Source organism: Diabrotica virgifera, chromosome 1, assembly GCF_917563875.1.
Source record: "Diabrotica virgifera virgifera chromosome 1, PGI_DIABVI_V3a".
NCBI classification, from domain to species: Eukaryota; Metazoa; Arthropoda; class Insecta; order Coleoptera; family Chrysomelidae; genus Diabrotica; species Diabrotica virgifera.
The window spans coordinates 63240687-63261431 of record NC_065443.1 but is presented as its reverse complement, the minus strand read 5'-3'; the positions used below and the strand labels follow the sequence as shown (position 1 = coordinate 63261431).

The 20745-nt window shown below is 32.8% G+C and overlaps 1 protein-coding gene across 1 annotated transcript in view; it reads left to right on the top strand.

Moving 5' to 3' along the window:
• LOC114329266 (lipase 3) overlaps positions 1–20745 on the top strand; it is a 57498-nt gene that overhangs the window by 19541 nt on the left and 17212 nt on the right. The window contains exons 3-4 of the mRNA XM_028278304.2: positions 2366–2612; positions 4316–4471. Coding sequence (XP_028134105.2) covers positions 2366–2612; positions 4316–4471 — 403 coding nt within the window. The remainder of the gene's footprint in view (positions 1–2365; positions 2613–4315; positions 4472–20745) is intronic.

Sequence of the window (20745 nt, the reverse complement as noted above, 5' to 3'; positions counted from 1 at the left end):
TTGGGACATGAAATTCGATTGGGAAGAGATAACCAGACGTGCGAGCTCCCACGTCGCATAGGATTAGCCTGGGCAGAGTTTGGTAAACTGAGCTATGTATTTAAATCGGACTTACCCATATGCCTGAAAAGGAAAATCTTTGACCAGTGTGTATTGCCTGTACTCACTTATGGAGCGGAAACATTAACACTCACAAAAAAGGTAGTGAACAAGATTCGCATAACTCAAAGGGCTATGGAGCGCCAGATGTTGGGTGTCTCCCTGAGGGACCGAATCCCAAACGAAGAAATACGTCGTAGAACAAAAACAGCGGACGCCGTCGAAAGAATCGCGTCGCTCAAGTGGAATTGGGCAGGACACGTCGCCAGATTGTCAGACAACCGATGGACAAAACGTATTGTCGAGTGGAGGCCACGAGAAGAAGCACTACGGAGCAGAGGACGACCACCAACCAGATGGGCTGACGATCTGAAACGTATTGTCGGCAACTGGATGCAAGCCGCACAAAACAGAGAAAGATGGAAAGAGCTGAGGGAGACCTATGTCCAGCAGTGGACGCGTACGGTTTGATGATGATGATGATGAACCATGTTACGTACTGCTTCTATTATTTCGTCCATTATTATATTAAAGAGCAGTGGGCTTAACGAGTCACCTTGTCTGACTCCGCTTTGTACCTGTATAAACCATGTTGTGTTTGTTTTCCATTTATCTTTGACTGTATTCGATTATAAAAGTAGATGTTTTCGATGGTTTGTATAATATTGATTGGTATGTTTCTTCTATACAGTAAATGTAAGACGTCTTCGCCTTGGATGTGATCGAAAGCCTTTGGCAGCTCTATAAAACATAGATATGCTGGTTTATTGTACTCAATGGCCTTTTCTGTGATTTGTCGGCAGTGCAAATACGGCATCTACGCAGGATCTTCCGGATCTTGTTGATCCTTGTTGTTCATCTGATAAAGTTGTTAGTTTATTGATTGTGTTGGTTAGGACTTTTGTGGTTAGCTTAAGTGCGGTGTTCAGTAGATTTATACCTCTATTATTATTGGGGTCTTCTTTGTCTCATTTCTTGAACATTTGTATCATTATGCTGTTTCTCCATGCGTCTGGAACCTTTTTTATTGTTTTTGTATAAGTTTTGTCATCTTTCGGGTTATACTTTCTCCTCCATATTTTAGAAGCTCGTTGGTTATTCCGTCTAGGTAAGGAATAACCAACGTTCTAGGACGTTGGAAATAACAACTTCGTTTTATTTCGTGTCTTAATTCATGTAGGTTAGAATCGTCAGAATAAAGAGACTTAAATGGTTAGGACATCTTGCGAGTATAGCTGATGGAAGGTGGGAAAGGACTTCATGCTGAGAGGGGTAGGAAAGAAGGGCGGTAGAAAAAAAATAGCTAGAAGCGGGGGGAGGGGGTGTTTTATACTACAGCTTTCTTGCTATTACGGTACATGTTAACTACCAGGTAATCAACATAAACAATTAGACTATTTGGAGAGATGGTATGTATGTAACTAACAGTATGTGATTTAGTTTTCATCAGAATGCCACATAAATATAAATACTAAGGGCATTAAATCCAAATAGCCAGGGAAATCAAACTGCCGAATAACAAAGAAGGATAATCTTAGCATGGGCCGCATATGGAGCTCTATCAGACATCTTCAAGAGCAACATGCCAAATTATTTGAAAAAGAAGACGTTCGATCAATGTGTGCTTCCAGTCATGACTTACGGCGCCGAAACATTATCTTTAACCAAGGCCACGGCAACCAAACTTAGAGTGACCCGAAGAAAAATGGAACGGTCACTACTTGGACTGACTCTCAGAGACAGGGTTAGTAACAAGAAAATCAGAAGAAGGACAAGCGTCACAAATGTTATAGAGCGAAGTGGCTGAAGTGGAATTGGGCGGGCCATGTAGCCAAAATGAAGGACGGGAGGTGGACTCAAAAAATTACAATGTGACACCACGAGCAGACAGAAGAAGTAGAGGTAGGCCACATACACGATGGACAGACTACGTCAAAAGAATTGCTGGGAATTGGTTGCAGGAAGCCCAAGGCCAACAAAACTGGAAGAAATTAGGGGAGGCCTATGTTCAACTTTGGATGCAGAAGACTGGATTATGATGATGAAGGATGCCATGCCCGTATGAGACCTGACATGTGTGGGCATTTGCTGGGTATTTTGTATGGAGTATGAAGAGTTTTGTTTTAGGAGATTGTCCGCGATGTATAATATTTGGCTGTCTTGTGTCTATAGTCTATAACAAGTGTTCTAAATGATGATGTTTTTCACTTTTTGCCTGATTTTAACAAGCGATTTTCTGATCGGACAAAATAAATTTTTGTTTTAGTTTTGAGCTTACTGGGAGATATGACGTAGCAGCCAAAATCGACTATATACTTAAACAAACGGGCCAACAAAAACTTTTTTATATAGGACACTCTCAGGGTACGAGTCAGTTTTTCGCATTAACATCTTTAAGACCAGAATATAACGACAAAGTAGCGTTGATGACAGCTTTAGCGCCCATAGCTTACTTGGAACATTTGAGTTCACCTATTTTGAGACTCGCGGCTGACAATATGGCTTTATTGCAGGTAAGACTACGCATAGAGTATATATTATCATGAACGATTCCTTAAGAAGCAGAAGAAGCATAGTATGTGTTAAAATGTAGCAGGTGTGCAACAACTCCCTATTTTCCCAAGTCATATCTCACCTTTTCACTAAGTTCTTCTCGTGTCTTGGCCATAATATGTTCACAAAATAAAATGTCCATATTTTCTCAGCATTTTCAACCATTTTCCGTTGTTTTTAATTTCTTTATATAACTGATTACACCATTTTTGATTTTACATTTGCTGACATTTGAAATAGTAAAATTCTTGTGCTGGTATTTTTTCTCTATTCGTTTTAGCCTGATTCTTGCATCTGCTGTTAAAGGGTTGGGATCAGATTCAATATCTGCTCCAGGGTGTGTCGTAACTGTACTGATGGAGTTCCTAAATCTTGCGTTAGTAAAAATGATCATGGCTGTGGATCAGAGTCATGGTCTTAGTCGGGTCTAACTCCAACCTAAAAATTCGAAATATTTAACGTATAATTACGACTCTACTCTACGTCAAAAAACTCCTGTAAAAAGAGTGACGCACTACAATTACCTTGGTACAATAATAAATGAAAAATTGACCAACAACCAAGAGATAGGAGGAGCTGGATCCACCTTCAATCGGATGGGGGCTTTCTTCAAGGGCCAGAACCTCTTTCTTCGCATAAAAGTAAAAATGCTGCGAAGCTACGTATCGTCCGTATTTTTTTATGATGTTGAATCGTGGACCTTGAACGAACGAAGATATGTGCAGAGCATTGGAGGTGTGGCTATATCAGAGAATACTTAAAATTCCTTAGATTCACCGAGTCACAAATGAGAAAGTCCTCAGATGAATGAAGAAGAACCAAAAGGTGCTGACCACTATCTAATCTCGAATGTTACAATACTTCAGACATATTGTGCGAACTGAATCCAGATGTCAACTCCTACAAACCGTTCTGCAAGGAAAAATATTTGGAAAGCGAGGTCCAGGAAGAAGAAATTCTGGTTAAAGAACCTCAAAACCGGGTTCAACACAACATTTTTGCAGCTTTCCCCGCTGCTGCAGATAAGGTAAAGGTTGCCACGATGATCGCCACTATTCGACACGGATAAGCACATCAAGAAGAAGAATAATTACGACTAAGTTTTCAGAATAACCTATCCATTTGATCCAAACTCTTTTCGCTAGAAACTTACCATTACACTAGATTTTAAGTATATTAAAATATTTAGTATCAGAAACTGTAGTCGAAGCTGTCAAGAAGTGGCTCTAAACACCAACAAAAAAGAAACCTTTATTACAGAGGAAATAGAGGAACTAATGTTAAAAAGGAGAAAATGCTAGATAATTGAAATACTTTATTTACAAAGTTGAAGGATGCAAGAGAAAAAGTAGCCCAATCTAAATAGAAATTTGCGGGGCACAACAGCCGACACGGAGACGGTAGGTGGAACAAGGAAATGCTACACTGGAGACCATACGAATACAAAAGAAATAGAGGAAGACCATAGATGAGATGGGTTGATGACTTGAAGAGGCAAGCCGGTCCCAAATGGATGAACTTAGCCCAGGACACACAAATAAAGACAAGCAGGGAAGACCTTCGTCCTAAAATGGATAATATGGACTACATAGATAGAAAATAATTATTAAACTGATATTATTATCCCATATTTTTGTTTATATATTACTTTTGCTTGTTTCAGACACTTGTTAATATTTTTAATATTCATGAATTTAGTCAAAGTCCACTTACAAACACCTTAGTAGGTTTGGTATGTGCTAAAGAATCTCCTCTTAAAGATATATGTTCCACGTATACATTTTTAACATCCGGATTTGATCATCAAGAATTTGACGAGGTAAGTTATTTGATAACTCTTTTTTTAGTTTATTTTTGAAACACTTTTACCAAGTATTAAGAAGATTTTTTTAGTAAAATCAAGTTTTGGAATATCAGATATAAATAGAAAATATAGATCCATCAAAACATATTTAGTTAAAGCAGTTTTCTATCCTTGTGGGATCGGTACTAACCCACTCACTTGAGGGACCGCAGACATTCGGATTCGGGTTCATTAAGCGTCTTTTTATAATGACAATGAAATCGACTTTACTAAGTAACAAGACATTTACTCAACACACATACTACACATTACACTATAATCTGATCGCGACTACTGTCGCAGTCAGGCTGCATCAAAAAAAGTAATTTTACAATGTTGTTCTAAAGCTATTGCCTTGTGGCATTTTTATTGATATTCTTGAGTTGGGGTTGCTTTCATGTAATCAAATGAACTATCTTTCAATAAAGTCGTCCCACCAACGCACTCATAAATATTGGCAATATCATTTTAAAGTCTTCTAATTTAAAATGTATAATATACAATGACCACGTAAAGGTTGGAATAAATTCATTTTCTCGAAAACGGACAATTTTGGAAAAAAATCCTGAAACAGGTCAATTTTTATTTTTAAATTACGACTTTTTGACATATATATTATACTAGTCACGTCGTCCATCTAGGCGTGATGACGTCATCGTTGATTTTTTAAAATGAAAATAGGGATCGTGTGATAGCTCATTTGAAAGGTAATTCAATTCTCTATTTAGTAATGTAAACATTTACACAATTATTTATACAGGGCGTCCAAAAAAAAATTTTTTGTGTTAAATTTATTGACATAAAAAGAAGAATGTGTGTAATTTATTTAATTCAAAATTCATTTTACTGCTATCAGAAAACAGGAAAAAATGTTTATTTGGCAGATACTTAAGTATTGTTTTTTGCTTAAATTCAATATTAAAGCAGCCCCAAACATTTAATTTAAGCGAAAAACCATGATTATTTTTCAAATAAACATATTCTTCTGTTTTCTGAGAGCAGTAAAATGTATTTTGAATTAAATAAATTACATACATTCTCGTTTTTATGTCAATAAATTTAATCCAAAAAATATTTTTTGGACTCCCTGTATAAATAATTATGTTAATGTTTATATTACTGAATAGAGAATTGAATTACCTTTCAAATGAGCTATCACACGACCCCTAATCTCATTTAAAAAAATCATCGATGACGTCATCACGCGCAGATGGGTGACGTCACTAGTATGATATATATGCCAAAAAATCGTAATTTAAAAATAAAAATTGACCTGCTTTGGGATTTTTTTTCAAAATCGTCCATTCTCAAAAAAATGAATTTATTCCAACCTTTACGTGCTCATTGTATGTCTGAATTGCCGATATAAATGAGTCAGATTAAATAAATTATTTATCGTGTATTCTGCATCCTGGTTTTCACATACCTCTTCTTCGCATAACACTGTTTCAATTGTACTTTTTTCGTTTTCTTTTGTTAATCTTATTTCTTCTTCTTCTTGGCTCAACTCTTCTTTTGAAGCAACTTCTCTTTTTACTAAGCAACAACATTTTTGTTTAATTTAGTAGTATTTTGTGTTTTGACAACGACACCCGATTTGGGCGTCGAAACGTTAATAAAATTATTTTTTTTAATTTAATAGTAACTTATTTCCTATCTAAATAGTTAGTTTTACATTAAACAAAGAAGGTTAGATTTTTAGCCACTTGCACATGAGTTACACATAACGCATTACCTAATTTTTTAATCTTAAATTTAAATAATGGTACAAACTTTAAATATGTCAGTGGTATAAACAATGTTTCTACCATAAGCATAATATGTATAGGTAGTCGACGGTTTTTGCTCCGAATTTTAAAAACCCCTAGAATTGGCATGAAATTTGGCATACACACAGCTAACATGTCAAAGAAAAAAAGTGCTATTGTGCCGATGTGCGCTTTTTGTCCTGGGTATGAGTTTCACCCCTTCTCGGAGATAAAAAATATACGTTCACAATAAGTCCTGAGGTGGATAAACTGACTAACCCTAAATAATTTTTGTTCTATAAAGTATTTTCACTAAGTCAATAGTTATTTAATTATTTGTGAGTGAATATGTTCATTTTTTAACAAAAAAAAAACAAGTTTTTAGACGGTTTTTCTCAAATAGCTCAAAAAGTATTTTATCATCTAAATATGTTTTTTTTTAGTATGTATGAAGTCTGTAGGGTAGGCCCCGTAGAAGCAGAGTTGTATAATGAAAAGTAGGTTTTTATTCGTCAAATTCCAAATCGAATATTTTAACGTGAAATAACCAAAAAATTAAACACTTTTCGGGGAAAACCATCACATTATTTTAGTGTTTAAAAAAAGCTTGACCTTTGTGTTAAAAAAAAAATCGTAAAAAAAAATCGTCAAAAGTAAGCAAAAATACAGAAAACGTAGAAAAAGCATCGCGACAGTCTACAGCACCGTCTACTGTACCATTTTTTTAACTATCAAAAATTAATATTTTTTGCCACATACAATTGTAACGTTACAAACGTCACATCTTTGATATTTTATTTTTAATGATTATTTTATCTTATTTCCTTTAATATTTCATTAGTAATAATTTTCTTGTATTTGTTTTAGCTGTTTTCTTCGTTAAAAACTCGTTGGCGCTCTCTTTTATTATCCTCTATTTCCTATCTCTATTTTCATCTGAAATATAAATCATCATACGGAACGTACTTCATACATTCTTACTCTGTAGATATCTGTCTTTCAATACGGAACATGGTTGCCCAACTACTCATACTTTAAGCTGTCATGTCAATAAGGGTGACAATTAGTAATGGGGAGGGGGAATTAATCTATTTAAAGAGATGAGCCCATAAGGTCCATCTATTTCATCAGACCATATTCTCTTGGGTTTTTGGGATAAAGATTATCCTCCCTCCGGGAGCTTCAAGAATCCTCTATCGCCGGGGATACAACCACGAGGACCATGTCATCTGGACTGCAACCACATCACCAAGACTGCAACGACCAACATCCGTAGGCCTGGTGAAATACAGCATTCAGAACCACAGCGCCAGTTGCAGAAACAGCAGTACCATTCAACATCAAGAAGTTACCATCGAACCAGATACCAAAAGCCATAAGTAGAATCCAGAAATTTTTAGTTTTTGGCAAGAATTTGAATATATTGGTTAATGCATTTAATAAGTCACATTTTTATTATTAGTCTGGGCTGATTATCGGAGAATAGGCCATTTTTGGGAAAAGTTATTTACCAGCAATTTTATTGCTGGAATTGAATTATAAGATCCTATATATTAATAATATAGGTATGCAAAGTCCTCAGATAGTGTGCTACTTTTTAATAAACAAAATGGCGCACGAAAATCGTGTTTTTTTTTCAATTATTGCTCTATAACTCCGAAGATTTTAACTTTACAACAAAAATACTTAAATAAAAATTCACCGTGATTAAATTCTGCATAGAGACGCGTTTTTTTCGATCTGCTCCGACGAAAATTTTCCAAGGAAAATGCAGGTTTTCCCAACAAAATCTTTAATTTTCAAATAAAGTTTTAGATAAGTAATTATCTACCAATAATCAAATAATTTCGTGACTTAAAAGCCTTTTTGGTTTAGATTATAGTTACAGAAGCTGATGAAAATTAAGGGAATATTTTAGCAACAATTCAATTGTTAATTAATAATTTACGGTCGCAATAATAACCAAAATAATTATGGTACACTGATCAAGCTTTGAAATATTATAAAGATGAGACGCCTCTTTAATATTTTGTCGACAAAATATGAATTTTTTATTTTTTTGCATAATCTTTAAATGTTTAAAAAAAATAGTTATAAACAAATTAACGTTTCTCAGAAAGTTTTTATTGTATTATAATTTTAAAAAATAGCTAAAATGCGCATTTTAAATATCTTTAAAATGAATGCGCTAAAACTTTTTGCAACCATTTGTAAAAAAGTTATGAAACAGCAAAGTAAACATATGATTACTACTGTGTTTATTTTTTTCGTAGAATTCTTTCAAAGCGTAGAAGTGAGTCTAAAGTACAAGCTAATTATTTACAAAAAAATATCGATTATCAGTTTAATAGTTATATTTTAATTAAAGATTATAAATATATTTTTTTGTAATTTACACGCGCGAAAGTAGAGTAACACAGTACTGTAGCTAAAATTTTCACTCCAAGCGACGAGCGGCCGCGTGATGTACACTTTTAATAAATAATGCATGCTGAGTGTCAGTCGCTTCGAGTGAACATTTTAGCTCCGACTCTGTATCAGGCCTACGTTTGCGCTAAAAATTAAAAAAAAGTATTTTTAATCTTTGATTAAAATATAACCATTGCACTAATTTTTGACATTCTTTGTGAGTAATGAGGTTGTACCATAGACTCACTTTTAAGCTTTGAAACAAATAAAACAAATTATAAACAACGGAGATTTGGTATATTTATTTTGCTGTTTCATAACTTGTTTGCAAATGATTGGAAAATTTTTTTAAAGCATTTATTGTCAACACCTGTGAAATACGCATTTTAAGTATTTTTTTAAATTAGAATATAATAAACAATTTCTGAGAAATGTTAATTTGTTTATAACAATTTTTTTAAACATTTAAAGATTATACAAAAAAATGAAAAATTTATATTTTGTCGACAAAATATTAAATAGGCATCACACCTTTATAATCTTTAAAAGTTTGATCAATGTCTCATGATTGTTTTGGTTGTTATTGCGACTGTAAATTGTTAATTAACAATTGAATTGTTGCTAAAATATTCGTTTCGTTTTCACCGGCTTCTGAATTTATAATATATAACAAGAAAGCTTTTATTTCACTAAGCTATATAATTATTGATAAATAATTACTGGCCCAAAAAATTTATTTGAAAATTCGAGATTTTGTTGGGAAAACCCACAATCTCCGAGGAAAATTATCGTCGGAGCAAATCGGGAAAACATGTCTCTATGCAGAATTAAATTGGGGTGAATTTTTATTTGAGTGTTTTTGGTGTAAAGTTAAAATCTTCGGAGTTATAGAGCAAAAATTGAAAAAAATACAATTTGTCAGCGCCATTTTGTTTATAAAAAAATTAGCACAATATATGCGGACTTTGCATACCTATATTAATAATATATAGGATCTTATAATTCGATTCCAGCAATAAAATTGCTGGTAAATAACCTTTCTTTGTACTTTACTAATTAGACCAGCGTATTATAACTATTTTTTTTCAAAATTTAAAGATTATGCAAAAAAAAAGAAAAATTTATATTTTGTCGATAAAATATTAAATAAGCATCTCATCTTTATAATCTTTATAAGTTTGATCAATGTATCATGATTATTTTGGTTATTATTGTGATCGTAATTTGTTAATTATCAATTGAATTGTTGCTAAATTATTCGTTTAATTTTCAACGGCTTCTGGAATTACAATCTATACCAAGAAAGCTTTGATGTCACTAAGTTATTTAATTATTGATTAATAATTACTTACCTAAAACTTTATTTGAAAATTAGAGTTTTGTTAGGAAAACCCGCATTTTCCGAGGAAAATTTTCGTCGGAGCAAATCGTGAAAAACATATCTCTATGCAGAATTTAATTGCGGTGAATTTTTATTAAGGTGTTTTGGTTGTAAAGTTAAAATCTTCGGAGTTATAGAGCAGTAATTGAAAAAAATACGATTTGTCTGCGCCATTTTGTTTATAAAAAAAGTAGCATACTATCTGCGGACTTTGCATACCTATATTATTAATATATAGGATCTTATAATTCGATTCCAGCAATAAAATTGCTGGTAAATAACTTTTCCATGAATTTTGCTAATTAGCCCAGAGTATATATCTTTATGAACAATAAACATGATTGGTTAAAATATTGTTTTGTTCATTATCTAAAATTAGGACAAGACGAACACACACCCTGAGAGCCTGAGCTAAGCTAGGGTGAACGATAACTATCCTAATTGGTTGAAATATTATTTTCGAATGGTATTTCAATTAGCTAGGGTAGTCTATTGTCGGTATTTCGTTTCACAATATAGAAAATAATCACCATTATTTCTTCCTGTCATCCTGTATTAAACAAACCAAATAAATCTATAGACTAAGAAATATGTTAAATTATATAAATCACTTATCTAATCTCTTTAAATTTATTACATCCTATTAAATATTAAAGATAGCTCTTTTATTTGATTTGAAGTATTACATAATTTAAGTAGCACTTAAAATAAAAATTTAAATATAAAGAAAACGTCAAACATAATCTTAAGAACAACCTTATTGAGCATTGCTTTTGAAGAACATAAAAATTAATTTTAATATTGCAAGACAAAGTTTAAATCATCTTCATTGTACCTTATGCTTCTGTTTGGTGGAAGTCCTAGTTGAACTTCTACTAGTTGATTTCTTCTAGTGGAATTCAGAAATCTAATTTTCTTTGAAAAATATTAAATACAAGTATAAAATTTTTAATCCTGTATTATAAAGTTAGACCAAATTAGCAAAATGATACCGAAAACCGCATGTCGATACTTTTGTTCTATCTTAAAATATCTTAAGAAATATATAAATTTTAAACATAGCTGTTACCGTCAGCGGTAAACGAGGTTGAGGAAAAGTAGTGTGTTATGGAAAAAACAAATAAACATTTTCCAGCTGTAAACGTATATAATTAATTAAAGCAACAATAAGACAAACAACACTATAAAATATAACAAAGAAATAAAAGCAACTACTTTCTTAGTTTTAGTGACTACCTAAATGTTCAAATTGTTGCCCATCATTTTCGGTGCAAGCATTTACTCTTTCAAGAGTAGATTAAATAGCAACAGATTTAACTGTTTTAGACTTTTATTTATGGGGACGGATTAAAGACTTTGTTTTGCCGCTAGGCCCACTACTCGAGAAAACATGATCTAGAATCTAGATAATACGAAACGCCATTCAAAGCATTGCGAAAGTAGAAATTGAGATAGCTGTTCAATGTACTCTTGAAAGAGTTAATGCTTACATCGAAAATTATGGGTAACAATTTGAACATTTAGGTCGTCACTAAGTAAGTATGTAGTTGCTTTTATTTCTTTGTTATAATATTTTATAGTGCTGTTTGTCTTATTGTTGTTTTAATTAATTATATACGTTTACATCTGGAAAATGTTTCTTTGTTTTTTCCATAGCACGCTACCTTTCGTTTACCGGTGACATTAACAGTTGTTTAAAAGTTACACATTTCTTAAGATATCTCGAGATATAAAAAAGGTATCGACATGCGATTTTCGGTATTATGTTACTAATTTAGTCTAGTTTTGTAATATAGGTTTTAAAATGCCTACTTATATGTAATATTCTCCAAAGAAAACTAGATTTCCGAAAATAATTAAATAACGCATATTAGCTGGCATAATATTTAATAGACTATTTCGAAAATAAGACTCTTACATTGACCAAAAAGAGCTGTTTTCAACAAGACCAAGTATGCAAAATTCGATTTAGCAGAACCGGACTTACAGCCATTTTTTCATAAGAAGGTTCCCACTTACCCCCACCTCTTATTTGTAAAGGTAGACTTAAACTTTTGAAATCAAATATGCGCAGAATTTTATGAAAAATACGATGATTGGATATCCAGTGCCCTTTCATTAGGTAAATTTTGTAAAATTTTGATTTTTTAATTTTTGATATTCAATTGCGCCCTCTATCGGTGGACCTACAATTATTAAAATAATTTCCAGGCTTTTCTCGAGGCAACTTTTGTTATAATTTTTTTTCTCAAAGCTGTACTATAAACGGTTCCTGAGATATGGCCGAGAGCCATTCTTATTGGGACACCTGGTACATTTAAATTTATGTTTAAGATGCTACAGTAACGCGTCATCAAAACGGAGAACACATTCCGAGATTGCGGCTTTAATTTTGAATATTTTGTCGAGCTATTTGGCACATACCTTCGTAATATAGTAAAGAATGGCGGTACAGAGCCGAATTTGAGAAATATGTTAGTATGTGGAAATTACCTACTCTATAATTAAATACAATATTAAAAATACGAGCTTGTACCGCCATTAAGAAGAACAAAAAAATACTACACTTTTTTCAAATAAACTTTTGTATCCCATACCTAGATTTTGTGTCACATTGGAACTACTAAGATATTTTATTTCTACCAAGAAATCGAACATATTATAACTAATACCTAATTAGGCAACATAGAGAAATAGTAACTGTCATTTTGACATACCTGCGTCAGATTTCTTGCACGTGTAATTACACGATTCTTATCTGTTCTGTTATCTGTATCGATATCTGTTCAATGCAGTAGTGTATTAATTTAAGAATTCGTTAGTGTTGATTCATAGGGAAGTAGTGTTTATTTATAATTAATTTATTATATTTTAGTGTAATAAAACTAAGTTGTTAGACTATTTAAAAAAAAGATTATTAATAATTATTGTGAGGTTTGTAGGTTAGTATATCTTACGTAAAATGTTTCGAATTATAATGCGAGTACATAAAGTTTGAGGAGGATTTTTGATTCTAGAAATATCATCAGTAGTTTAAAATTTCAATTTTTCTTACGCTTTTATTAAAATTTTCACCTATTTTGGATTATTTCTATAAATATTTATTTACTAATAATAAAATTGTTGTCTATTACTTCCATTTACCGCTGCTATGAGTAAATTGTCACAATTATTGATCTTGGATAATGTCAAATATTCCCATTGTTGCCAAAGTTTCGCAGAACTTTCAAAAAAGGCTATGGTATGATACTATCTCCCGAAATTATATTGATGACGGGCTACTGTTGCCTCTTAAAAATTGCACATTATTAGATTGAGGACGTTGAGGCTGGAATAAATTCATTCATGTAGAGATAAATCCGGAAACAGGTTGATTTTTATTTTTAAACTATAATAATTTGGCATACCTATATATCATACTAGTTATGTCATCCACCTGTGCAAGAAGACGTAATCGATGATATTTTTAAATGGGAATAGAGGTCGTGTGATAGCTCATTTGAGAGGTTATTCAATTATTTATTCAGTAGTGTAAACTGTTCGCTGCAATATTTAATGAAATGTCCTGAGACGGCCCTGCCTGCGTGCATATATGGCTTATTAGCGACATATTCATTTTTTAGTTAGTCTGTTTGTTGTCTTCAAAGAGTTCACACATGTCTTAGTTAATAAAAATATATACAGTCCACTTAGTCAGCAGTTTTATTCATTTGGGAACACAAGGTTGCACGTGGGCATCCTAAACATTGGTCCATTCGAGACGGATCAAATTTCGCTATAGTGCCGATGTAAATTGGTCAAGGGAGCTGTTAAGTTTTAATTAGATTACACTAAGACATACAAGTCTTATACTTTATAAAATGTGGTGTGTTCGTTGGAGAATTGAGTAACGTAACTACTGAAGGAAATGCACAAATTTATTGAGATGTTAACAGTTAGAGATACAAAACGATACTAAAAATTAATGAATACAAACTACATATTTCTTAAAACCTTTCATAGTCCATGAACATTTCGCTGACACCGCGAAATTACAAGCGTTGGTGTTTATCATGTCACGTAGTCTAAATATTGAAATATAAACACACACAGTGGCGTGCTCGCCATAACACCTCCCTCCTGAAAACCGAAGCTGGGGTGTCCAAGAAGGGCCTCTTTGCAGCTTCGAAGTTTTGGGCTTGTAGTGTAGAGCCTCTGGATATGCTCCGGACAGGGCAGGTAGGGCCACATGAAACAAAGAAACCAACCGGCAATAACTCATTCTATTTTTGTTGTTGAGAGAAGGCCGTAGATGAAGTGTACCACGAGGTAATCGAATTATATGTTGCAATTATTACTGATTAAATTCATTTATAATATGGAAAATGAAAGTTCATATCTACTACTTGCCGTGTTACACTTCAACTTCGTTTAATTAATAACCTCATAAAATGGTTTTACATTATTGAAATGAAATTTTCGAATAACCTCGTTATCTAACTTAATTTTTAGAGTTTTATTGGTTTCATTGACTTCCAGAACAACATATGGTCCTGTATTTAATATCGATTTTGGTGTATTTGGATTTCTTGGTCTTTTTAAGAGAATATTATCTCCAACTTTATACTTTACTTCCAAGTTACTCGTTCTTAAGTTATCAAAACGGTTCTTTTGCTTTTTCCTTTGATCGCATTGTTTTTCCCTTATATTTTCTAACTGATTATTATACGAAATTTCATCAAATTCCCTATCATTTTTATATGGAAATACTAAACTGTAGGGGGTAGTGGATGTTGAATGATGTTTACTAGAATTATATGAGTATATAGCGACTAAAAGTGCATCTTCTAAGTCGCACTGGTTATGTTCTAAAAGATAGCTTCGCAAAGTATCTGTTATGGTAGCATGGAAACGCTCAATTATACCGTTAGAGGCATGGTACTCAGACGAGGTAAGGTGCCATTCGATATTCAACGAATTAACAAAACTTTGTATCTTTTTATTATTAAATTCGCCCCCGTGATCTGACATAATCGTCTTAGGAAGGCCAAAAAGCGAAAAATAATTTTTTAACTTACTAATTATCGTTTCTGGTTTTTTATCAGTTAAAATATACGCTTGCGCAAATTTTGTTAGATTATCTATAACGGTGAGCATTTTCTGTTTATCAAAAAAGAACAGGTCTACAGATAAAGCCTCAAATGGTTTCTCCGGAGAATGCCTTACATTTAAACCTTGAGTACGATTCCTACGATCAAATTTTGAGAGTTGACAAGTAGGGCATAAAGTAATAAATTCGGTTATTTCTCTATACATATTTTTCCATTTATAAAGTTGTCGAATTTTGTCTGCAGTTTCATTAATTCCTTTGTGATAATTACTCGGGTCGTTGTGATATTCGAAAATTATCCTTTGCCTATCTTCTACAGGCGGCATAGTAACGATATTTTTACAAATTACAAAGTTAACGTCTGGATAAAGGAAACTGAGCATTTTATAATAAATATTGCTTTCAAAATAAGGTATGCTATAAGTTTTATTTCGGACTAATACTAGTTTTTTCAAAGTATTAAAATTCTCAAGGCAATGGTGTGGCTTAATTTTAACTATATTAATCTCTCTACTACGATTTTCGTTATATAACTTTAAAATTTTTTCAAAATCCGAGTCACCAACTGTGGGAAAATTATCATTGATAATTTCGAAATGATTTATATTTCTGTCATTCTCATCGTAAAGATATAAAATACTCTTATTGTTAACGTCTAAGATTTGCTCATTAGAGTAGGAAAAATTATTTAAAACTAAGTTAGTTTTAACATTCTCAAATTCGGTATATTCATTTTGTTTTTGATGCACATGGTTTAATCGAATTCTTGACAGAGCGTCTGCAACTCTGTTTGCTTTGCCCGAAATATGCTGAATATCAAAATTATATTCACTTAATTTCAGTCTCCATCGTGATAATTTAGAATTAGGATCTTTTAAATTTAAAAGCCATATAAGTGGTCTATGGTCTGTGACTAATCGAAATTTAACTCCAAATAGATATGGACGGAAGTAATTTGTAAAGTGTACAACAGACAATAATTCCTTTTCTGTAGTGGAATATTTCATTTCAGTTTCATTTAATGTTCTCGATGCAAAAGCGATAGGTCGATCCTCACCGTTATCGGACATCTGTGACAAAACCGCACCGACAGCGACATTCGATGCATCGGTCGTCAAAATAAATTCTTTAGAGAAATTAGGATAAACCAGAATTTTTTCCGAGGTCAAAAATTGTTTACATTTGTCAAAGCATTCCACTACTTCGGGTGTAACATGAAACTTTATATTTTTTTTCAACAAACCCGTTAGAGGTTTAGTTAAATCAGCAAAATTATTTACAAATTTCCTATAATAGCCAAATAAGCCGAGAAATGATTTACATTCAGTTTGATTTTGCGGGACTGGAAAATCTAAAATAGCTTGAATCTTTTTCGGGTCTGGTTTAATACCTTCCGGTGTCAATAAATGACCTAAGAAAGTTATTTCATCCGTTAAAAACTTACATTTATCAGGTTCGATCTTTAAATTATTTTTTTGTATTAATTCAAAAATTATTTCGATATTTTTAAGATGATCTTCGACGGTATTACTAAAAATTAAAATATCGTCCATATAAATGAAACATGTTTTGCCTATGTGCTCTCGAAATATGTCATTCATCACTCTAGCAAAGGTACTAGGAGCGTTTTTAAGCCCAAACGGCATTCTAGTAAATTCAAAGTGCCCGTTTTCTGTGGAAAAAGCTGTTTTTTCGATATCTTCGGGATTCATGGGAATTTGGTGAAAACCCGACGCCAGATCGATTGTAGAAAAAAATTTAGAGGTATTGAGAAGGTCGAAAATATCGCTAATATTCGGGATAGGAAATCTATCGTCAACCGTGATAAGATTTAATTTTCTAAAATCAATTACTATCCTCCATTTTTGAACATTATTTTCGTCAGGTTTTTTGGGGACAATAAAAAATGGCGAATTCCAAGGACTGACAGAATCGCGAATTATTCCCTGCTCTAATAATTTTGTTATTTGTTTATTGACCTCTTTTTTATGAACGTGAGGGTGCCGATAATTTCTAGTATAAATCGGACTGGCATTTTCAGGATTAGTACGGATATTATGTTTTATTCGACTGCTAAAAGTTAGATGTTCGTTAGGTAACGAGAATATATTTTGGAACTTCACATGAATATCTTTTATCTTTGTTTGTAATCTTTCATCAAGATGGTCTAATTTTAGTTTACTTATAATAGTATCAATTTTTTCAGTTGAGTCGATAACATTACTTCGGACTTGATTTTCGTGTATATTATTTAGACTAAATATATTATGTTCCCGATCAGACGAAAACAATGGGATTTCCTCATGATTAGCAAATAAAGTATTCAAACCAAAGTCAATAACACATTTATTCTTTTCTAAAAAATCATAACCAAGTATTCCATCAAAAGGAGAATTTATGTCTACTATATAGAATTTTTCAACACTCGAAAATAATTTAAAGTTTACGCTCTTTGTAACTTGAATTGGTTCGTTACTAATACCAAATATTTTAAAATTTTCATGATTAAACTGATAAGAGTCTAAAATTTTACTTGGTTTCAATATTGATATAGCTGCCCCTGAATCGATTAATAACTTTAAATTTAAATTTTTAATATGCGCGTAAAGAAGCGGTTTATTTGCTACTTGGTAAATTGTAAAGTTGTCAGCGGAATTTGCTCTAAAAAATCCTGATCAACTTCGATTTCTATGTCTTTTTCGTTTTCTGAACTGTCGTTGTCGCAATAGGTATTATGAACAACATTGTGAGATTGTGGTTTACGATAACATTTTTCTGCTTTATGTCCATATTTATGGCAAAAAGTGCACTTTGGAATGGTTAATTTAATTGGTGGATTTGGATTTATCGATTGATTTGTTGAACCGGGCGCAGAAAATGTTTTTTGCGTACCTGCATTACTTGAAGAAATTGTATTGTCATTATTTATATTTAATTTAGAAAAATTGTCATTTGTTTGTTTGAAATATTGTTGGTTTTCATAATCGTTTAAAATTTGCTTAATTTGAATCAACGAACTGGGATTTAAAGAACGAAGCATTTGACACAAAGGTTCTTTTATGCCCGTAATAGCGGTCAGAATTGCAGTCTTACTGTGAAAATTATTTAAACATTTTTTTTCAACATTGTTCAAACTTGAATCGTATTTGATAACTTTACTGATTCTTATCAATTGTTTTTCAATTCTATCAACGAAATTTACCGGTTTTTCATTAGAACGTTGCTTAAAATGGCATAACTCAAAATTTAGACACTGCAAATCCAAATTTTCACCAAACTGAGAAAGGAGAGCATTTTTTATCTCTTGCCATGTCGAAAATTCTTTCGAGCCAATGAAATCAAGAGCCTTTCCCTCTAACCTGCTTTTTACAATAAAAGGAAAAATTTGTAACTCCGCTGGGTCAAATTTTGCAAAAATGAAATCAACAGAATCTATAAAATAGTGTAATTTTGAAGAAGACCCATCAAAAACATTTATAAGCTTGATAGCTTTGTCACTATTAATATAATTATTAGAAGTGTTGGCGGAAATTATGGACGTATTTGCTGTTACGTCGTTAGTTGCCATTATATTAACAAAAAATAAGTTAAACAAATAAAAAAATAAAAAAAAATGCAAATACTAGATATGATATCTTAAAAGTTTGAAAATAGCGAAACAGAGTAAATAAAAAAATGAAAACAAATACAAAATTACTATAATTCGACTAACCTCAAGTACTTCCGTGAGAACGTGGCCTTACACCGGAACGGGTCGAGAACGTTGTAGCGTCTCAGATCAGGTGGATTTACACTGGAACGGGAAGAGAACGTTGTACCTTCTGGATCAAGTGGCTGTATACTGGAACTGGTCGAAATTCTAAACTGTATGTAGTTGCTTCTTCTGTGGAAATGCTTCACCGTTTCCAGGGTCGAGTGGCTTTTCACTGAAGCTGGTGGTTGAGAAGATTTCACGAAGTTGCTAGTTGCGCCTCTCCAGAACTTCCGAATTGCTTTGTGGCTTTACACAACAAGTGGCCTTACACTTGGAATTCTTCAAGTTGCTTACGGGTTCCTTCAGTTTTCCTTCCTCGTGGCCTTACACTCGGAACTCAACTACTAAGTCACTAATTCTCCAATTTCCCAATTAACGATTAAAATCGATTAGAAAAAAAAGGCTTTACTTTTTCTAATTGGAAATTTCTACTAACTGCGCCAGTCTTATACTTTATAAAATGTGGTGTGTTCGTTGGAGAATTGAGTAACGTAACTACTGAAGGAAATGCACAAATTTATTGAGATGTTAACAGTTAGAGATACAAAACGATACTAAAAATTAATGAATACAAACTACATATTTCTTAAAACCTTTCATAGTCCATGAACATTTCGCTGACACCGCGAAATTACAAGCGTTGGTGTTTATCATGTCACGTAGTCTAAATATTGAAATATAAACACACACAGTGGCGTGCTCGCCATAACATACATACATCGTCAACGTGGTGACGGTGACGTAATAAGTGAATAGTTTTCGTTCAAAATTGGGTGAAGTCAACAAGTGGGACTCAAGACGGTTAAGTGTTTTGCTTTACAAGTTCAACGGACGGAAAACAAAGATCATAAAGACGGCAGTTGGAATAAGCGGATCAGGTTTCAGCTAATAGCGGCATGGTATACGACGATAATAAAATTAACAGTGGGTGAGCCAATATCCTATTTATATTTTCCTTAATTTCATTCGAAAAAAACAGCATAATTTGGTCTGTGTTTATTGCATGTTATTCATTTGTCATAGGTAGTAAATTTTGATTTTAATTACTTGTATTTCCGGAGTTTAAAATTTGAGAATTTAATTTGATAATACATTTGGTTGATTTAATAATTATTGGTTTTAATAAATTATTTTTGGTTTATAATGGGTGATCTAACAGATTTAGTTGCTAGAAGGGGTGTAATTAAAGGTCAATTAAGCCGGTTTGAAACATTTATAAATAATATAAGGGATAATGAATTGCAATTCATAGAATTACGTCTTCGGAAATCGAAATGTGAAGAAAATTGGGATAAATTTGCAGACATTCAGTCAAAAATTGAAATATTAGACAGTTCAGGGAAACAATTAGATGAAAGGGTTAGTTTCGAAGATAATTATATTAGGATTATTGCGTTAGCTGAGGGTAAATTACCAAATTCATACGATGGTTCTAAAAATGCGGGTATTAGCAAAAACACGGAAAATCGGGCTCCATCGGAAAGAGGAGCATTATTAAAACATACGAATAATCGGGCTCCAACGGAAAGAGGAGCATTGGTAAAAAATAGGGACAATCGGGCTCAAACGGAAAGGCGGAATCATAGGGTAGAAGGCTGTACTATGCCAGGTTGCAGTGCTTGTGGTAGAAATCATAATATTCTGCCACATATTTCAGGGAATTTCGGTAGAAATATTTCGGATTCGGTAAATACAAATGTGGCTAGTCGCGGGACACCACAAACGGATAATAATACGGTACCTGTTTTTTCGGGAACAGGTTACGAAATACGGTTTACGGGAAATACGGTTACGGAAAATACGGTTACGGAAAATACGGTTACGGAAAATACGGTTACGGAAAATGAGGTTACGGAACATACGACTGCG